General features: G+C 43.5%; 1 protein-coding gene and 1 non-coding gene across 8 annotated transcripts in view; both read left to right on the top strand.

The window, feature by feature from the left end:
• TMEM45B (transmembrane protein 45B) overlaps positions 1-18,712 on the top strand; it is a 53,320-nt gene extending 34,608 nt beyond the window's left edge. For 3 of the 7 annotated variants that reach the window (XM_036086305.2, XM_036086304.2, XM_036086303.2), the window contains exons 2-6: positions 12,715-12,911; positions 14,865-15,071; positions 15,967-16,151; positions 16,613-16,758; positions 17,830-18,712. In XM_036086305.2, the coding sequence (XP_035942198.1) occupies positions 12,731-12,911; positions 14,865-15,071; positions 15,967-16,151; positions 16,613-16,758; positions 17,830-17,938 (828 nt within the window). In that variant the 5' untranslated portion in view covers positions 12,715-12,730 and the 3' untranslated portion in view covers positions 17,939-18,712. Of the gene's footprint in view, positions 1-8,084; positions 8,182-10,299; positions 10,442-12,714; positions 12,912-14,864; positions 15,072-15,966; positions 16,152-16,612; positions 16,759-17,829 lie in introns of all 7 variants that reach the window. The other 4 variants (XM_078058765.1, XM_078058764.1, XM_078058766.1 and 1 more) reach the window with 3 other exon arrangements.
• On the top strand, positions 10,621-10,727 carry LOC118531991 (U6 spliceosomal RNA). The gene has a single exon (XR_004915491.1). It is a non-coding gene; the product is annotated as a U6 spliceosomal RNA (small nuclear RNA).
• Positions 18,713-21,448: the final 2,736 nt, after the last annotated feature.

Below are 21,448 nucleotides of genomic sequence, written 5' to 3'. Positions count from 1 at the left end.
CTCACATTTAGGTCTTTAATCCATTTTGAATTTATTTTTGTGTATGGTGTAAGAAAGTGGTCCAGTTTCATTGTTTTGCATGTTGCTGTCCAGTTTTCCCAATGCCATTTGTTGAAGAGACTATATTTCTCCCAGTAGATGTTCTTTTCTGCTTTGTCAAAAATTAATTGACCATTTAATTGTGGATTTATTTTTGGATTTTCTATTCTGTTCCATTGATCTGTGTGTCTATTTTTATGACTATACCATACTGTTTTGATTACTACAGCTTTGTAATATAACTTGAAGTCCAGAATTGTGATGCTTCCAGCTTTGCTTTTCTGTTTCAAGATTGTTTTGGCTATTCAGGGTCTTTTGTGGGTCCATACAAATTTTAGGAGGGGTCATTTCTTATTCGTTTTATTATTTCCTCAGCACCCTGCATAAAGTCTTTTTTTTTTTTTTTAAGATTTTATTTAATTTATTTGACAGAGAGAGACACAGCGAGAGAGGGAACAGAAGCAGGGGGAGTGGGAGAGGGAGAAGCAGGCTTCCCGCGGAGCAGGGAGCCTGATGTGGGGCTCAATCCCAGGACCCTGGGATCACGACCCGAGCCGAAGGCAGACACTTAACGACTGAGCCACCCGGGCACCCCCGCATAGAGTCTTATATTTAATAGGATCACAGGAAGGAAGGAAGGAAAGGAAGGAAGGAACGAACGAACGAACGAACGAACAGACCATCTTTTGCTTAGAAATCAAACTCAGTTGGAAGGTAACTGAGTTCTTGTTCATGGAGTTTTGTTCCATAGCTCATGAAGTCATGCCAGAACAGGGTTCAGATTCTTATTCTCGTCTTATGCCTTCTGACCAGTTGTTCCAAGGACCCACCTACAGAGAAAATAACAGTGACAGTAGTAGTTATGAAATTTTAAAAAGAGTGATGGACTCCGGAGTGACTGAAGGGCTCTCAGGCTACTGTTAGAGCAGGGGTACACTCTGCCGGAAGTTCAGGACTAAAGCACCATCACATCAGCTGTGGGCAACAGAGAATTTTCACCTCTGTACTTCTGCTTCTTCTGCATTTTACTACTCAGCAGCTCAGAGAAGAAGGAGAGGTGATAAGCTTGTTATTTGCAGAGTAACAGAAAGCTGAGTCAGGCAGGGTTGGTTATATTCCAAAGTAAACTCAGACCAGAAGCCATCTGAGTGTTTCTCTTGGCAAGAACAGATTCAAAAAGTATAAAAACCATGTCGTGGAGTAAAATAATATGCTATATCCTCCCCGTAACCTACTTGCCTACTGACCAAACACACGTCCCATTCCTATTAAAAAGATATTCAACCAGTACCCTCTCCAGAGTCAGGTAAAGGTTCCACATGACTCCCCCCTCCCCACTTGGAATTAGGTACTGAAAGCAAAGGACAGCAGCCTTAGTTCAATAATTATATATCCCCTAAGAGAGAAGCCCAGTTTCTCCCCCCATTAATTGTGGGAATAAGTATAAGAACACCATAGAAGAGAGGAAACTAACATTTGTTAAACATTCACTCTAGTTAGCTGCTAGACACTCCCAGTTAATCCTCACAAGATGCTTCTGTTAAGGTCCCTGTTTTGGAAGAAGGGGTACTAAAATTCAGAGAGGTTAGAGAACTTGTGCAAGCTCTTACCAGCAGAGGTAGCAAAAGCAGGACTGACTCTCCATAGTTCATGTTCTTTGTATTATGTGACTATACTTCCCCTTAAAGGAACATGTATGAACCCAGTTTCCTTTAGGGAAATCTGGGAAATTGGATGCACCCGAACTAATATAAAACTTGACTTGCATCTTTTGTAACTTAACCTTCCTCAGGCCCATTTGTGAGTTGGTTCATATCCTTTCCAGAGACTCTTGGGCACACAGGACCACAATGTGTAGTTTTTTTGACTTTAAGTATACTGTTTTGTTCATTCCCAATCTGAGATAATTTCAAGGTTTAATGCATTCCACCCATGGAGGAGAGTGACATTTGGTCTTTCTTGGTAAGGAAGGTAGGAATGGTAGGGTAAAGAGAGTAAGCAACATTACCGAGCTCAACTCTGACTATATGGATGATTGGCTGCACTTGTTCCTTAGCTTTTGCATGTACTATTTGCTTTGCCTGGCACTGTATCCACCCTGCCTATGCTTACCTGTTTTTCAAGGAAGTTTTAGGTACACTTCCCTCTATAATCTTTCTCCTATTTCTCGCGGGGTGAGTCAGAGTCCTCCTTTCATTGTCATAACTCCACACACACTATTAAAACATTTAATATAGTGTCATAATAGTTGAATTACTCTTTCTTCGCCAGAGTTCCGCCTTATTGAAGGCAAGGTCCTTCTCTGAAGATTGATGAAATCCATTTTCAAGAGTAGAAGGGTAGATAGACAGGCACCAAGACAATTCAAAGCGGGAAAGAAGAATCTTTCATCAGATGGCTGGGATAGTTGGATATGCAAAAAATGAAGTTGGATCATGACCTCACGCCATATACAAAAGTTAATTAAAATGGATCATAGACATAAATGTAAGAGCTAAAACTGTAAAAATCTTAGAAGAAAACACAGGAGTGAATCTTCATGCCCTTGAATTAAGCAGTGATTTTTTAGACATGACAGCAAAAGCACAAACAACAAAAGAAAAAAAATAGCTAAACTGGACTTCATTTAAATCAAAAGCTTCTGGGACACCTGGGTGGCTCAGTCGGTTAAGCATCTGCCTTCGGCTCAGGTCATGATCCCGGGGTCCTGGGATCAAGCCCCACATCGGGCTCCTTGCTCAGCGGAGAACCCGCTTCTCTCTCTCTCTCTGCTACTCCCCCTGCTTGTGCTTTCTCTCTCTCTCTCTCTCACAAATAAATAAAATCTTAAAAAAAAATAAATCAAAGCTTCTGTGCTCCAAAGGACACACTTGAGAAAGTAAAAAGCCCACAAAAAGAGAGAAAATATTTCCAAATCATATATCTGACTTGTATCTATAATAATATAAGGAGCTCTTACAACTCAACAATATAAAGACCCCAATTTAAAATGGGCAATGAATTTGAATAGGCATTTCTCCAAAAAAGATATACAAATGCCCAATAAGCTCATAAAAAGATGCTTCACATCACTAATCATTAGGGAAGCAAAATGAAACAAAACAATGAGATATACTTCATACCCACTAAGATGGCTAAAATAAAAAAGATGAACATGACAAGTGTTGTTGAGGATGTGGAGAAATTGGAACCCTCTCACATTGCTGGTAAGATTGGAAAATGGTGCAGCCGCTTTGGAAAAGAGTCTGGTCATTCCTCAAAATGTTGAACATAGAGTTATCATATGATCAAGCAATTCCATTCCTAGGTATATGCCAAAGAGAAATGAAAACATAGGTACACACAAAAATATGTACACCAATATTCATGGCATCATTATTCATAACAACCCAAATATCCATCCATAGATGAATGGATATTATGTATCAATTATACTTCAATTAAAAAATCTAAAAGAGGGGCGCCTGGGTAGCTCAGTCGTTAAGTGTCTGCCTTCAGCTCAGGTCATGATCCCAGGGTCCTGGGTTCAAGCCCCACATCAGGCTCCCTGCTCAGCAGGAAGCCTGCTTCTCCCTCTCCCACTCCCCCTGCTTGTGTTCCCTCTCTTGCTGTGTCTCTCTCTGTCAAATAAGTAAAATCTTAAAAAAAAAAAAATCTAAAAGATTAGGGGCGCCTGGGTGGCTCAGTCGGTTAAGCATCTGCCTTGGGCTCAGGTCATGATCCCAGGGTCCTGGGATCAAGCCCTGCGTCAGACTCCCTGCTCAGCAGAGACCTTCTTCTCCCTCTACCTCTGCTTCTCCCCCTGCTTCTGCACTCTCTCTCTCTGTCAAATAAATAAACTATTTTTTAAAAATTTTTAAAGATTAAAATTTAAAAACCAGATGCATGGATAAACAAAATGTGACAGATCTGTACAATGGAATATTATTCAATAATAAAAAGGAATGGGGGTCCCTGGGTGGCTCAGTTGGTAAGCATCCAACTCTTGATTTTGGCTCAGGTTATGATCTCAGGGTCATGAGATAAAGCCCTCCCAAGTTGGGCTCCCTGCTCAGCAGGGAGTCTGCTTAAGGATTCTTTCTCTTCCTCTCCCTCTGCCCCTCCCCCTGCTTGTGCTCTCTCTCTCTCTCTCTCCCTCTAAAAGCAACAACAACAGCAATAAAAAGGAATGAAGCACTGATACATACTACAAGATTGGATGAACCTTGAAACCATGCTAAGTGAAAGAAGCAGAGATATATGATTACACTTACAGGAAATATCTAGAATAGGCAAACCCATGGACACAGATAGGAGGCTAGTGGTTGCCAGGGTTGGAGGGATTGGGAGGAAATGGGGAATGACTGCTAATGAGTACTGGATTTCTATTGGGATGATGAAAATGTTATAAAATCAGATGGTGGTAATGGTTGCACAACTGTGAAGATACCAGCAATCACTGAATTACACACTTTAAAGGACTGAATTTTATGGTATATGAATTATATGTCAACAAGGCTGTTATTTGAAAAAAGAGAAAGAAATAGCAAGAAAGCACTTGAGACTTCTAGAACCATATGAGGGTGACTTTGAGATTCATTAGGAGAAACTGTCCCAGGAATACTTAGTTGAAACCTTCAGAGTGTCTTCTTTGATACATCTGAGTTGTCTTTTGTAGTGATTTAGTAATTAAATCTATAAAAGTGTATGGAACAGTCAACTAAGTGATGAACAGATAAAGAAAATGTGGTGTCATAGGCTGAATTATGCTCCCCACCCCCCAATTCATATGTTGTTGAAGTCCTAACCTCCAGTACTTCAGAAGGTGACTATATTTGAAGACGTGGTCTTTATTTTTTATTTTTTTATTTTTTTAAAGATTTTATTTATTTATTTGAGAGAGAGAATGAGAGAGAGAGAGCATGGGGGGGGAGGGTCAGAGGGAGAAGCAGACTCCCTGCCGAGCAGGGAGCCCAATGCGGGACTCGATCCCGGGACTCCAGGATCATGACCTGAGCCGAAGGCAGTCGCTTAACCAACTGAGCCACCCAGGCGCCCGAAGACATGGTCTTTAAAGAGATAATTAAGTAAAATGAGGTCGTCAGGGAGGGCTCTAATCTAATCTAACTGTTGCCCTATAAGAAGAGGACACAGGCACACACCGAGGGAAGATGTATATAAAGACACAGGGAGAAGACAGCCATCTTCAAGCCCAGGACAAAGGCCTCAGAAGAAACTAACCCTGCCAACACCTTGATCTAAGACTTCTAACATCCAGAACTGTGAGAAAATAAATTCTGTTTTTTAAATCACCCAGTGTGGTTTGTTACAGCAGCGTTAGCAAACCAGTAAATGCAGTATATGCATGCAATGAAATAGCCATAGAAAGGAGTAAGTAGTGATGCATGCCACAACATGAATGAACCTTGAAAACATGATGCTAAAAGGAAGAAGCCAGTCTGGGGGCACCTGCCTGGCTCAGTCAGGGGAGCATGTGACTCTTGATCTTGGGGTTGTGAGTTGAGCCCCACACTGGGTGTAGCAATTAAACAAATAAACAAACAATTAAAAAAAAAAAGAAAGCGAGTCTCAAATAACTACATGTCGTATGACTCAATTTATATAAAATGTCCAGAATATGTAAATTAATAGAAATATAATGTACATTAGTGGTTCCCTAGGACTTTGGAGGGAGGGGGGACTTGGGAAAATGGAGTCACTAATGGGTTAGGGGAATTTTTTTGTGGGTATGAAAATGTTCTAAAATTGACTATGGTGACTGATTTTACAACTCCATGGATATACTCAAAACCATTGAATTTACCCTGTAGGTGAAAATGGTATGTGAATTATATATCAATAAAGCTGTTCCTTAAAAAAAAAAAAAAAAAAAAAAGCATATGGAAAGCAAGGGAGAAAATTTCTAGGAGTGAGTTTATGCCCCATAAACAGTTTTGAAGGTAGAACACTCTAATAAGTGGTGACATAAATAACAAAGAAATAAAGGCAGCCTGATCTCTGTTTCCTTCAGAAAAAAAGCAGGATAGGAAGCTGGCCTAGAATAGAGCAGGGTCTCACAGCCTCAGCATTATTGAGATTTGAGCTGCAGAATTCTTTGTTGTGGGGGGTGTCCTGCACATAGCAAGATGCTTAGCAGCACTTTCAGTCTCTACCCACTGGATGTGAGCAACGCCACCATCACCCCCAGTTGTGACAACCAAAAGTATCAACAGACACATCACCCCCTGTTGAGAACGGGGGGACTGGAGAAATGGACCTAAAGGTTAACCTTACAATGTAACAAACAGACCCCTGCTTGCCTGAATTTTAATTTTGCTGTCTTTTAAGGCAGGGCAGTAGGGTGGGGGTAGAAGAACTCAGGCACCATTTCGAAAGAGAAAACGTGTCTATCTGATATCAAAAAGAAAAGGGGGGAGTCGGGACAATTCCAGATACAATTTGCCAAAATTGTCTTTGGCACCTTTTTGGTACAAATTCTGCCATTCTTTATGCCATCATAACTTCTTCCCTGGATATAGTAAAGCTTTCCAGTATTTTTTTAAAGAAACTACAAAAGCCTGAGTGTCCTACCCATAACATGTTGATCCGGTATATCTGTATGACTCATAACAATTTAGGTTATACTAGATAAAAACAACCCGCAAAGCTTAGTGGCTCATTACAACTGTTTATTTTTCCCATGCCATGTGTTCATCATGGCTTGTTTGGGGCTCTGCTCCAGGTTTCCTCACTCTGGGATCGAGGCTCATGGAAGAGCTACTGTCATGAACATTGATAGTAATGTGGTAAAGGGAAATGTGTTCTGAGGGTTCTTGAACTGGCAATTACGTATTTCTGCCCAGAACTAACACATGTCACTTCTGCCCTCAACTCACAAGACCCCACCCAACCACAAGGGGGCCAGAAATTGCAATTGTACCATGTGCCTGGAAGACAGAGAGCCAGAAATAACTAATGAATAGTGTTACATACCCTCAAAGTACTCTTCCATATTGCTTTCCCTGTTCATATAATCATATGCCGATATACATATGTAATACATATATGCAGGACATTACCATTGCTCAAAATGGGGTCATATATAAGTAGTCTTTTCCATCTTGCTTGTCTCAGCCAACTATCTCATGGAAAACCTTCCAGTACAGCTGGTATGGCTCTAATTCAGTCTTTTTAATGATTATGTAATATCCCATGGTGAAGATAAACCATAATTTACTAAGTCAAATGTATGGCTAGAACTAAGAAGAGGTCCAGGTTCTCTGTAATAGTTGGTAATCTATACATTTTGTATCCTGTCATCTCAAATTGGCAAAAATTGGCTTTAACTCCTCCCCCTGCCATGAATGCCAAGTCCTTAGCTCTAATGTTGGAGAGTGCGGGTTGCTAAGCCCAGGCACTCAAGGAAGAAAATAAAATTCGATTTCCTTATTTTTGATTCTCTCACTCATCTAAATACATCCTTTCACTACTTTCTTCATCTAAAATAAGGGAACATGTGGGCTTTATTAAGAAACAAAGGGCACCATATCAAGTTTTATTTTTAACCACAGGCAAACTACATCAAGCATAATTTCTCCTCTGCTCCCTCCCTCTACTTCTGTGACTCTCCAGTCCTCTTCTTTCCCTGTCTCCTACTCTTGCTTACTCTTCCCTCCTTTTTCTGTTCTGGACATCTTTAACTTGTCTTCCATTTCATTTCCTTATCTCAGATTAAAATTAGAGAATGTAGAGGGGGGAATGGTTAAAGAGGACAAGGAAAAGCATGTCAAACCTCTTATGCAAATGATGTTCCTTTTCCAGTGATCTCCTTAGACAGGACATGAAAAGTTGCCCAAACCACTAGTCTTCTCATCTGCCAGGTTTAACTTAAAGCTACCACCTCTCCAAAACACTCAGCCCTCCCTTCACACTCTATCTCATACAATATCAAAAAATAGCAAATATATTAAAATAAAGGAAGCTTGTCTTTGCAGAAGCACTTTCTGATGTTTTCCTCTGTGGGTTTTCCTTAGATTGATTTTTTTTTTTTTCTTTTTACATCTCAGGGTTGTGAGGTCAAGCCCTGTGGAGCCTACTTAAAAAACAAAAAAAACACCTGAGCTGAAATCAAGAGTTGGACGCTTAACTGACTGAACCACCCAGGTACCGCTGAAGTAGTTTATAGTGTAATTCTAAAGAGCTTATCCCTTAAACATTTGCTTTTTATTTTTTAAATTATTTTTTTAAAGCTAGACTTCTCAGGGACTTAACCTATTTGAATGGTGTTATCCAAATTATTAGAAATCTAAATTTTTATTTTTCTATTTGAAGTTGGTTATTGCCTTGCGCCTCCTAATTGAAACTGACCCATCCTGTATTTCTACCACATGTCCTATGAGGTAATCAAATAAACTAATCTAATAATTGGTTATTGGAAGAAATCTACCTCCCTGCTCCTCTCCCTCATCAAATCAAGGTACTCAGCCTTCCAAGTAGCGTAAGTAAATTTAGAAATGGTTTCTACAGACATGCTGTGGGCCCTGCATTCACTGATGTGAATCTGAAACCAGGTAAAAGGGGAGGGTGGGGCTTGACAAATTCATACGAACAGAAAGGACTCTGCCTTTATTCAGGGTATTGCTCCTCAAAAAATGGGGAAGGACAGGAAGGATTTGCAAAGCTGGTTTTTCTGCACTTCTGGCTAAGAAAACAAGGGAGTATAACAGGCTTGATCATGAAAGGGACCTGTAACAGGCCTTTTACTTTTGTTTTTTTGTTTGTTTTTGAAGACTTTATTTATTTGACAGAGATACAGCGAGAGAGGGAACACAAGCAGGGGGAGTGGGAGAGGGAGAAGCAGGCTTCCTGGGGCTAGATCCCAGGACCCTGGGACCATGACCTGAGCCGAAGGCAGATGCTTAACCACTGAGCCACCCAGGCGCCCCTAGGCCTTTTCAGGTAAAACAGTTGGAGGCCCTGGCCTTTCTGCCTGAGGCCATGGGGGGACATTAAAGGGACATTAAATGAAAATGGAGGCCTTTTTTTTTATGTTGATCAATATAGGGTTTAAGAAGAATGAGAAGAGAGCCTTCCAGTTATGGCAGCATGGATAGATAGGCAATTTCTTTCTGCAAAAGCAAAAAACAAACAAAAAATGTATAAAACTAGACAAAATTGTCAAAACCAGCCATTTCCAGGAACTGGAAATTGACCAAAGTCAGACAACAAATTAAGAAGCTGTTCTGACTTTGTTAAATTAACATTTGTTAAGTAGAGTCCTGGGGTGTCTGATGGTGAGTCTCTGTTCAACGAAAGACTATTATCGAAGTAGAGAATTTTATTTCTCAGAGGTCCTGGAGAAGTACAAGGCATGCCTCAAGGGGCCACCTGGGAGGTGAAGGCAGAGTGCAGGTAGAGAGAATGACAGGACCTGGCACACATACCTTTATGAGGGTCCACAAGTGGAGCCCTTGGGATTCCCAGGCTAAGCCTGAATTGGTCAGTTCAAACCAGAAAGAACAAGGTTTTGGTCAGCTTCACAGGGGTCTTATTTAAGGGGTACACAAGGGGAAGGCCCTGGGAGATGGGGGAGACCATTGGGGAAGTCCTATCAGGAACTTCCGCGTACTCATGACTCTGCAGTTGTTCTTTCGGGTATGCTCGCAGGAGGAGCTCATACCAGGTCAAGGCCCCTGCAGGCCAGTTGGCCACATGAAATGGAGGAGGAGACAGCAATATTCTGGAGTAGTTCAGCTAAACTCGCAACAGAAGCTTTTGTTTTTGAAAAGCTACTAGACCCTCAGGTAAAACAGTTGGAGGCCAAGGCCTTTCTGCCTGAGGCCACTGCCATTATCCCCTCACTCAGCCAATGACTTTTAAGTAATGTGGTGCTAGCTATGAAAACAAGTAGTTTTGCTGCCATGGGAAACAGATGCAATCCAGGGTGGTGATGGTGGGGGGGGGGCGGGTTGAAAATCCTTGGCTCTGGGTTAAACACGGGAATGAGCAGGGAAAATGGGGGGTGGGGAGAAGGTGGGGGGAGTCAGAAAAAATAACTGAAGAATTAATGGCTGAAAACTTCCCAAGTTTGATGAAAAATATTAAACTACGGACCCAAGAAGCTCAGCCAAAATCAAAAAATAAAACACATAAAGAACCCACAAAAAGATATATCATAGTCACACCGCTGAAAGCTAAAGATAACAGGAAAAACTTGAAAGCAAGAAAAAAAAGTAACTCACTGGGGAAAAACAATATGATTAATAGCTGATTTCTCATCAGCCAGAAGCCAATGGAATGACATAATCAGAGTGTTGAAAGGAAAAACTGCCAACTAAGAATTCTATATCCAACCTAACTATTCTTCAAAAATGAAAATGAAATAAAGATATTTCCAGATAAATAAAACTGAAAGAATTCATTGGTAAGAGAACTGCTCTATAAGAAATATTAAAGGATATCCTGTATGTTGGAAATAAATGAGATTAGAGGGTTATTCAAATGCACAGGAAGGAAGGAAGAACACTAGAAATGGTAAATATGTAATTAAATATAAAAGACTATATATCTGTCTCTATTTCCTGGAAAATGTGAGACTATTTAATGCTCACTTTGAAAGCACAGATACTAAAACTGTAATGATACAGAAAAGATTAGCATGGCCCCTGCACAAGCATGACACGCAAATTTGTGAAGCGTTCCGTATTTTTTTGTGGCATCGCTATATTGTGCACCTAAAACTAATATAACACATATGTTAACTATACTGTGCTAAAAAGAAATGAGCTATTAAGCCATGAAAAGACACAGAGGAAACTAAAGTGCATATTACTAAATGAGAGAAGCCAATCTGAAGAGGCTACACACTTTATGATCCCAACATTTGACATTCTAGGAAAAGGAAAACTATGGAGACAGTAAAAAGGGGTGGTGTCAGGGGTGGGGGAGGGGGAGAGATGAACAGGCAGAGCACAGAGAATTTTTAGGGCAGTGAAAATACTGTGTGATATTTATAATGATGGATTCATGTCATTATAATTTTGTCCAAACCCACAGAATGCACAACATCAAGAGTGAACCCTAGGGGCGCCTGGGTGGCTCAGTCTGTTAAGCGTCTGCCTTCAGCTCAGGTCATGATCCTGGGGTCCTGGGATCGAGCCCCACATTAGGCTCCCTGCTCAGCGGGGAGCCTGCTTTTCCCTCTCCCTCTGCCCTTCCCACCCGCCCACCCAATGCTTGCTCTCAAATAAATAAAATCTTAAAAAAAAAAAAAAATGAACCCTAAGGTAAACTATGGGCTTGGGGTGATTATGATGTGTCAATGTGGATTCATCCTTGGTTTAAAAAAAAAAAAAAAGCACCAGTCTGGTGAGTGATATCAATAATGGGGGAGACTATGCATGTGCGCAGGCAAGGGGTATGTGAAAAATCTCCCTACCGTACTCTCAGTCTTGTTGTAAACCTAAAACAGCTCTTAAAAAAAAACAAAAATGATGAAAACATAACCCATAATATACTACTTGGATGCGCATGTATTTGTTCCACAAATATTTGAGTGCTTACTCTGTCAGACCCAACTCTAAGTGCGTGGCTAACTGCAATAACAAAACAGATCAAATCCCTACTTTCAGGGACTTTACATTCCAGTGGGTAGAGCTGGATGCTTAAAAAAAAATCAATATGGAGTATCAGATAGTGATCCATGCTTTAAAGAAAATTTAGAAGTATACCTGGATACTATTTGGTAGGTAGTGATCAGCTGTGAATAATAAACATACAATGAATGAATTCTTAAAAAAAAAAAAAAAAAAGTATACCTGGATTGAAAAGTGGGACATGCCTGCTACTTCATACAAAGTAGTCCAGGACTAGAGTAACATTTGAACAGCAACCTGAGTAAAGTGAAGGAGAGACCTGTTGGCTCTGGGGGAAGCTGCTGGAAATAACAGACAGCCCAAGCCCTGAAGCAGGAACTATCCGTGCTTGGAAATGGAAGGCCAGGGAAGGGACCCCGTGTGGCAGGGCTGGAGGGGTAGGTCGGAGAGGTCAAAGAGATAGCTGGGATCACTAGGGCTTATGGGCCCTGGTAAGGACTTTGGATCTACAGAGCCATAATAATGAAACTAATGATTGAAGCAAATGAACATCATGTGACTATGGTGAACGTGAAGGGTTGAGGAGGAGAGAGAACTCCAGGAAGCTGGTAGATAATGCCTGACAAAGATAAACGAGCAAATGGCCGCCTGCACAAATTAACGAGAATCCAGGCAGCAAATACCAGAAGAAACAGTGGAAAGGGATTAAAGTGGTTTCACTAGTGGGTAAGGAGGGATGGAGCACGTGACTGCTGCTTTTCAGTAGAAGCCTTTTAAATACGATTTGACTTGTTTTTTAAAACTTGTGGAAGTTCTTGAGGAAGGGTGGAAAGCTCAACTGTAAATGTATCAGATGTGAAGCAGCCCATGTAGCCAGTGAGGGGGTGGAAGTCCTGACGGCCAGGGTTGGAGTAGTCCTCATAAAATAAGCCTTCATGTTATGTCCTTGAAGTCTTGTCTGCTGAGTGAGCACCCCTGAGAAAGAGTGGGTCCTTCTTCATACGGCTTATGATTTGGAATCCTCAGTCACATGTTTCCTGCTAAAATATCCATTTATGTTTTCTTCATTCAGCCACCTGACAGCTGTCCCCTATTTTCTTAGGTGCTGAAGAACACCGATGGCAAACTTTAAGGGCCATGCTCTCCCAGGGAGCTTCTTCTTGATAGTTGGACTGTGGTGGTCAGTGAAGTACCCACTGATGTACTTTCACCAGAAGGGGAAAAGCAGCCGACTGACTCATTACCATCAGTGTCTCGAGATCATTGAAGCCGCAATCAGAACCTTGTTTTCAGTCATTGGTAAGAAGGGGGTCATCTGGTCCAAGGGATCTCCCCACCACACCCTGAAACCTTAACCCATTTTCTGGATCCTGTGAAATGGATGCTTCCACTGGCAGATAATAAAAAGGATTTTCAGCGGGCCACTACATATTTTATAGTATCTATCGTGTACTGAGCTTTGTTACTGTTAACAGTTAATAGCACCTTACACCATAGTGCACCGTGAAAAACTACCAAATAAACTACATTCTTCGCCCTAGAAGGACATAGGTATAAGTTGTAGGAATAGAAGACATACCTGATGAAAAAGATAAAACGTAACAGAAAAAATAATAGAGTAAGCTCATGTATATGAATTAGCAAAGTACTAAATGCAGTTTAGTTTAGAAAAATCATCTTTTTTTCCCAGTTGTCTCTCCACTAGAATCTCAAGAGTAGCTACCACCGAATTCCTTGGCATATCCTCCATCCCCATATCTCAAGCAATTACAAAGATGGGGACTTTATGCTAGAGGACTAGTAAGAGAGGCAATGGAAGAAACTGAAGAAAGCCAGCAGAGGGCTATCGGAAAGGAATTTTCCTTTACTGTGCCCTGTTCCAACAAAACCCACACACTTCCACTGTGACTCGTCATCCACTCCACTAGTGGCCACATGAGAAGGGGCCCACTGCGCTAACACTAGAGAGTGTTCTTCCTCAGGATCCGCCCAGCGTGGGGGTAACGAGGAACTTTATTCTGCAATTGCATTTTGCCACTTCTCACCTTAGGCCCACAGCATCTCAGAAGGAACCGAAGCAACACCAGTCGCCCCTCTTAGAGTGAGCAGAGGCACCTAGCTTTGTTTGCCCAGCCCCGCTGACTCTTCCCATCCACCAGTCAGTCAGGCATCTTCTCTTTCTGGAGTCGAGGTGATGGGAACTATACAGCTTAAATGCTAAGGACAGCATCAATGTTGCCTAGAAAAATAGAGCTAGAAAAGTATTTGGCCTCTTTGCTGGGTGAAGCTACTGCTCATTCCACAAGATCTCCTGAGCTCCTACCCAGCAGGACCTCACTATTCCGGGTCTCGGGGATACAGTGGGGAACCAAGCAGAGTCCCTGCCCTCGCAGAGCTCCCATTCTAGTATCAGTGGGATTTCTTCTCCCGGGTCCTTTACACCAATTCCTTGATCCCTCACATATAAATTCGGGAAGGGGCTGGGTTTAAGAAAAAAAATGTTTGGGGAACAGGGTCCAGAATGTTGTCATGGAGGATTATTCTAGGCCCCAAGAACATTTTGGGCACCAGGCATAAAGGCCAATCTTTTGCCTTCCAAAACAGATGATGAAGTAGAAGGGCTAAGAACTACGAGCCACTGTCTCAAAGGCTTGCCTCTCATAAGACACAGTATGGCCAGAAACACCGCGGTGACAGGCCTTCACCTGGTTCTCCCAGTATTTAGGTACAGAGACCTTAAGCTATGGGAAGGACTCACGGCTCACAGAGCACACTCTGTGCTCAGGAAAACCACTCACTCGAAGTCTGCCCCTACGAAAATATACCTGGGAGCCGCTGCTCCCCCCTCAGGCATGCACCACTATCTTCCCCACCAGTGTAGTGTGTCTCTGCTCCGATCCCATTATTTTCAACCTAATGGTTTCGTTCTGGGATTTCTCTCACTGCTCACTTAGCCCAAAGATTCATGTATCAAGCACATTCTCACTTAAGTGATTATGCCTTGCTTTCAGCTCAGCCACTAGACAAATATCCCGGGGACCCGTGTGGCTGTTTCTATCGCTTCTTCTCTCCACACCCTGACCCCCAAAGGAACAACAGAGGCAAGATGTCTACACAGGTTCGTCGGCAAATGCATCTTACACTGAAGTAGCTGCACCTGAGGGGGCAAAGCAGGTGCACTGAACTGGAGGCCACTTCCACCCATGTCTCAACTTCCTTCCTGACTTCAATTTCCACTCTCACCCCCTGCAGGGATCCTGGCCGAGCAGTTTGTTCCGGACGGGCCCCACCTCCACCTGTACCATGAAAACGAGTGGTGCAAGTTAATGAACTGGCAGCACAGCACCATGTATTTATTCTTCGCAGTCTCGGGAATCGTGGATATGCTCACCTGTCTCGTCAGCCACATTCCCCTGGGGCTGGACAGACTGGTTATGGCTGTGGCAGTATTCACTGAAGGTAACTTAGTGGTACGGATGGAAAAAACAATGCAAGAGACTGACAAATTGTGTTTATGATGGATCAGGAGAGGGAGACCAGAAATACTGCAAATACAATAACTTTCCCCAGAAAATCCGAATCTCTGAATTTCAGACACCTGATTCAGAACTTGGTCCTGTGCTCTGGAGGATCCAGGGGACATAGTCCATAAAAGAGCCCATGAAAACATAAGGCTTTCAGCCAAAGTCTCTGGATCTCTGTGCACAAACTCTCCCTGCCCCCTCCCACATCACGTTCATGTGTATGAGAGCATGTGTGCACTTCCACGCTGAAACACACAGTAACTCTCCAAAACCTGGCTGGATGCCACCACGCATAAGGATAACTCCCTCTGTTCAGGGAAGAGAAACTGCACTCCACCTCTCACCCGGAATGTTCCTGTCTGGACTCCATGACAAACCTCAGGAGACCCAAGCAGCTAGGACAGATTTCCCAATATAACTCATATTAACCGGGGTAAGGAAAAAGCATTTTGTAATCCAACAACCTTACTTACATCTGTACCTCAGGAAGAGTTGGGGGGGGGGGGGGGGAGTTAAATGAGGGCAAAACTGAATTTCAAGTACACACACAAATTTGTCACAAATCAGCGTGTTTCACCTACGCATCCTGTACTGAGTAGAGAGATTTTAAAAGATCCATCCTTTGCAGCACATATCCACTTCATACATACACGAAATAAATCTAATCTGTGTCTGTTGCCCTATAATGTTATATAAACTGACTTCTTAACTGCTGGAAAATCTAGCTTTGAGACAGGCGTAGGAGGGCATTCTAGGAATGGTAACAGTGCAGATGAAGCCTTTGAAGCAGAAGGCAGCAAACCCATGATGGCCGAAATTGCTTTGTGCAGGTTTTCTCTTCTACTACCACGTCCACAACCGACCACCCTTGGACCAGCACATCCACTCACTCCTGCTGTGTGCGGTGTTCGGAGGGGCTTTCAGCATCTTCGTAGAGGTGGTCCTCCGGGACAATATTGTGCTGCAACTTTTCCGAACCAGTCTCGTTATTCTTCAGGGCACCTGGTTCTGGCAGGTAATTATTCAAAACGGTGCTCTTCACCTTGTGTGCATTCAAGGAGCCCCACAGAGCTCGTGCAAGGCAGGTCCGCAGGGCCAGCACTGACGTACACCACAGGAAGGGCTGTGGAGGACCACTGGTCTTCCCGTGCCTAGCCCCCGACTTAGGGCATTTCGTCCAGTAGTACCTTGCTGACGAGCTGACAGGCGGATCCCATGCAGCATACACAGCGAGCCCGCGTGCCCTCCCTAGCGGAGGCATGGATACCGTTTTCTAGGCCCCTGAAATGTGGTTTTAAGTAAGCCCATACTAAAGCCAGAATTAGAGCCATTCTCCCATGCAAAAGGCCCTCCTGTGCTCCCAGGGGTACGGGCGGGAGGAGGCCGTGGGGCACGTACAGCAGCAGGAGCAGCCGCGGGGAGGCGGGCTTGCTGCTCAGGACCGACTAAGGCTGGCTTCTCTGTATAACCCGCCAGATCGGGTTTGTGCTGTTCCCACCTTTTGGAGGACCCGAATGGGACCAGAAAGATGACGCAAACCTCATGTTCATCACCATGTGCTTCTGCTGGCACTACTTGGCTGCCCTCTGCATTGTGGCCATCAGCTACTCGCTCGTTTTCTGGTATGTCCAAGGGAAGACAACTTCTGTCTGGTTCTTCCTAACAACCCCCAGGTCCCCAAAATCTACTACACTACATCATTTTTACTTCCAGTGACCACCTTTCATAACTAAGCAGTGCTAACTTCGACCACTTTTTGAGTGCCAACTGTACGCCCAGGTCTGCAAATGAGGGTGATGAGATTCTAAGAAGTTAAAGGACTGTCTGGTCCCTGTCACCTGACAGACCCAGGTTTCAAAGGCAGTTCTGATGGACTTGAAGCCTGCATTGTGAAAGGAAAAACTCTGAATTAGGCATCAGTGCTGGACTACAGACCCCACTGTCCATCGTTTTGAGCCCATCATCTTATTCCTAGATTTGCCCCACCTCCTTCCCAGAGATGTGGCAATCAGACACGATGCTGTAACAGCAAGTGCTCTTTCAAGTGCTCGTCAGCGGTTACTAGAATAGCTGACCATTCCCAGGCACTCACTGTCCCAGGCCCTGCGGTAAGAACCTCACGTCTATTACCCCACTGAATCCTCATTATTTTATGAAGTATGTGCTGTAACGTTTTACAGACCGGGAAACCAAGGCTTCAAAGACTGAGTAACTTGATCGAGGTCACCCTATGAGTCAACAGCAGACCTGGCCTTGAACTGCGGTGCGAGTGACTTTTTCGATATGCTAATAATTAGTTCTGTTGTAGCTGCCCCTCATTTTCCTAGTTTCTGATTTCCCTCCCCAAAGCAGATCTACTTCACACACACACGAGTTCCATGCAGACCAAACAGAAGGGAACTTAAGGTCACAGTTTCCTTTAGTTCTTCTGCCTGGTCAGTGAAACAATAAGCTGGGAGACAGAAGACCTATGTTTAGTGTGTTACGACATCAACCATTAAATATTAATTATCTACCAATGAATAGTGTCCAAGCAAGATATGCGGACAACCACATTGTGGTTTCTTTATATGTTTGATAGACATATAAAGAAAATGCTTTAAGAACCAGTGCATGCCTTAACCATCCTTGGTTGAGAGAATAAGGGCATTCGGGGGCTAATTTCCTGCGCTCTTATTGTTGCTCTATTACAGCCATTTGACTCGGTTAAAGAGGCACGGAGGAGAAATCATTGGCATTCGGAAGCTGAAGTCAGATCACACTTACCAGACGGCCCTCTTGAGTGGCTCAGATGAGGAATAAGGGAGGCCACCCGTCATCAATGCGGGGTGGACAAGCCCCTTTGAGTACGAACAGCTAGAGTGTGCAAAGGGGTAGCTCATCTCCATTTCAATGCTTGCTCTGGTCTGCTCTTAAGGTTCTATATATTTGCACCTTCTCATTTAACTGACTAAAGTCTCTGTTGCTATGGTATCCTTCATAAAGAAAAATGAAGCAAGCCTTTGTGTCCCAGTATGAAGAGAAATCAAAGACTCTGAAAGTTTCAGAACAGGATGGGGCCTCATGGATGAATCCAGGATATGAATCCAGCAGAAAATACTGCTTTTGATAACTTATTCCTTTTTTCTGAAGAAAACAGGTAGCTTATCAGAAATTAAGTGAGACTGCCTTTATTTTAAAGATACAATTCTAGCACATTTTTTTTTTTAAGTAAAACAATTTATAAGCTTTGGTACTTTAAATATTACTTGTTAAACATTTCTTAATTAACCATTAATATTCCAGAGTACTGCAATACTACTCGTAAGTGATGACATTAGGCCAAAGGTGACTTTTTTTTTTTTTTTTAAACCAGGAAGCTAGCTAGTGGCCCAGCTGAGAGCTGGAACGCTGATGTTCTGGGTCCTCAAAAGTACCCTCACAAGAAGATGCTAACAGGAAGTCTGTATAATGAGGTAGAGAGAAAAATGGCAGGTTATTGAAGACCTTGAATTTAAATACAGCTGAAAGCAAAGGGTAAGAATCCTGCAAAGGATGTGGATCTTGAAATAGTAATATAAAGTCTTGACACTGTAATCCTGGTTCTGGATGTTTTTTCTTTCTTTTTTTTTTTTTTTATAAAACTTCCTTCAACAAATATTTATTAAACATCTACTTGGCACCGGCACTGAAATGGTTGGAAGGATTACTGAGATACCTGTCCAGCCAGGAATTCACAGTCTAACAGGAGAGAGATGCAGTTACCTACAGGGTGACTGGTGCCATAAGGGGTAAGTATAACTACCATGAATGTGAGGGAGGGGAGGAGATGGGGAGTCTGCCCTGGAGAAACATGTTCCGGGCATAGAGAACAGGAAGCACAGAGACCATGAAATCATGAAGGAACACGGAGAGTTTAGTTAAGTTCCACAAACTGACAGAAGTGGGCTAGGACAAACTGGAAAGGTCTTCCAGACCAACATATCATTCGTGTGTACAGCACCTCACACACACTGACAGGCACCGTCTCCCATGTGATTCGCACAACCACCTATAATAAAAGCACATTCGGTTCTGCAGAGAAGTTGATGAGCCAAAGGTCACAGAGCTACGAAGTCGCAAAGCCAGCCTTCAGGACTCCAAAGCCAGCTTGCTTCTCGATAGAGCCCCCCCAGCTACTTCACACAGATACGGCAGAGATCTTCGACACACAGCACCATGTGCTCTTGGGCAGAAATGCTGTACTTGCGTGAGAGCTGACCTCCCATGGTTAGCTAGCATTTCAGTGCTGAAGTCACATCTCAGGGATTAAGAATTGGCTACTTGAAAATGGGATTTAATTATGAGAAGAGAACCTGTGGGTCCCCTTTCAGGATCCAATTTTGTTTGCCTGCTAAGTAGGAACCCAAACATCCATTCAGTTAAGTACTGGAGGACCCATTATGGGCAATTAACATAAAACATGTTCTTTCCCGAAGAGACTGGAGGTGGGGGTAAGGAACCTATTCACAGTGTTCCTTTCATCGTAAAGATCGCTGCGGGTGGATGGGGTGGGATAGTGCGGCACACGGTAAGGAAATGTAGTATTTTCTGCAGAGTGAGGGGTTGAGGTGTGAAGATCAGATAGGCAACACTGAAACTTATTGTGATGCCCCTTTCATATCACGGTTTGGGATACCTTCATGGAACTAATCAATCCTGGAGAAAAACCTTCTTAGATGTGGTATTAAAGTACAAACCCATCACAGTGCTAGTCACCAAATCCAGTCTTAGGCACACGGTCTGAATAATTTTACCAACCTCTGAACCTTAGGTGCTGAGGCTCAAGGGCTCCCACAAGTTCTTCTGGGCATGTTCCCCCAAAACATCCGCCATAGCTCCCACATCTCTACAAGACCCCTGAGGTCTATATCCAAGGACCATGTTTGAAGCAAATGCTGCTGACATCCCTTGAACAACTCCAGCAGGGGCTGCCCTTCCTCAGCACCCTACCGACAGGCTGGGCGGTACCAAATCGTACTCAGCAGGGAGCCAGTCCCACACTAACATCCTGAAACGTCTCTGTTCTGAGTGGGCAGGTAAATGTCTCCAGGCACTAAGGAGACAGACACAGCCAGGTGACTTCAGTAAATAAAAGAGTGGGGCAGGGCTGAATGTCGGAACTACTTTCATGCAATCACTTGTTAAGTAACTCCGAGAAAGGTTTGTTTTAACCAGCAATAAATACCTGAGACAGGATCCCTCAAATGTCTACCGTTTTCTCATTTAGAAACTGTCACTCGGACCCTTCATGTGAAATGTGACTCTAGGAAGCAATGACGTGCAAATATCAAAGTCCTGGAAAGGACAGATGCCCTCTCCTCTACTCAGCTAAAAGGCCATTTTTTTCCTTCATGGCAGTCCCTACCTCTCCCCCTTCCCCGTCTGACTTCTGTGCCAGCCCCCCACTACCAGCAAAAGCTCAGTCACCCCTCAGCCAGTTCACCTCGGCGCTCTGTAACCTGGGCTTACCCCCCCAATTCCAACTGTCCCCCCGTCTCAGCATGACACATCACAGCCACCCTCCCCTAGGAAGGCAGCAGAAAGGATCAGAAGACTGGATTTACATCTTGCTTTTCTTTAACCCCAACTCAGACCTGCAACCTGTCACAGGGATGAGAAGTCAGAAGAGGGATAATGCGGTCTGTTTCACAGAACTGCTTCAAGAATCAAATGAGATGTCTAGAAAGCCACCAGCCACTCTGACCTTCCCTGCTCCTCTGCAGCCCGTCTCATCACTCAGCAGCCACCTGGCAACCCCCTCTACCTAGGCCACGGAAATTTTCTGCCCCTCAACTCCACTTCCTTGCCAGAAAAAAAAAAAATCATCTCTGAATTTCCACAGATTAAAGACACATTTTTAATAATCTGGACACTCTCAAGAGAGACAGGGAAGCTCTGACCCTGCAGGAAAGCTCCACCATCCAACCCCTGCTCCCCTACAAAAGAGGCCTATGTTGTTAACAACCAGGGCTTTACTCACTTAACGACATTTTCCAATATTGTTCGGAGCTCTGCCTAGAGCTTGGTAGAGGCTGAGAAGGGGGACACAGCCAGGATGAAAGGACTAGTAAATCCCGACTGACCTCTCCTGTGACCGAGCGGCCTGGTGCGCACACCCACTCTCTTCTTGCCGTCTCTACTCTGGAGCAAAAGTCAGCAAAGTTTTACCTAAAGGGCCTAAGGACATAAATATTTTAGGCCTAAGGGCCATATGAACTCTACGGCAATGACTCAGGTCTGCCTTCTAACTGAAAGCAGCCATGGATAATACATAGACAAATGGCCAGGGGC

Source organism: Halichoerus grypus, chromosome 11 (genome assembly GCF_964656455.1).
Source record: "Halichoerus grypus chromosome 11, mHalGry1.hap1.1, whole genome shotgun sequence".
Lineage (NCBI taxonomy): Eukaryota > Metazoa > Chordata > Mammalia > Carnivora > Phocidae > Halichoerus > Halichoerus grypus.
This window is presented reverse-complemented; position numbering and strand designations above follow the sequence as displayed.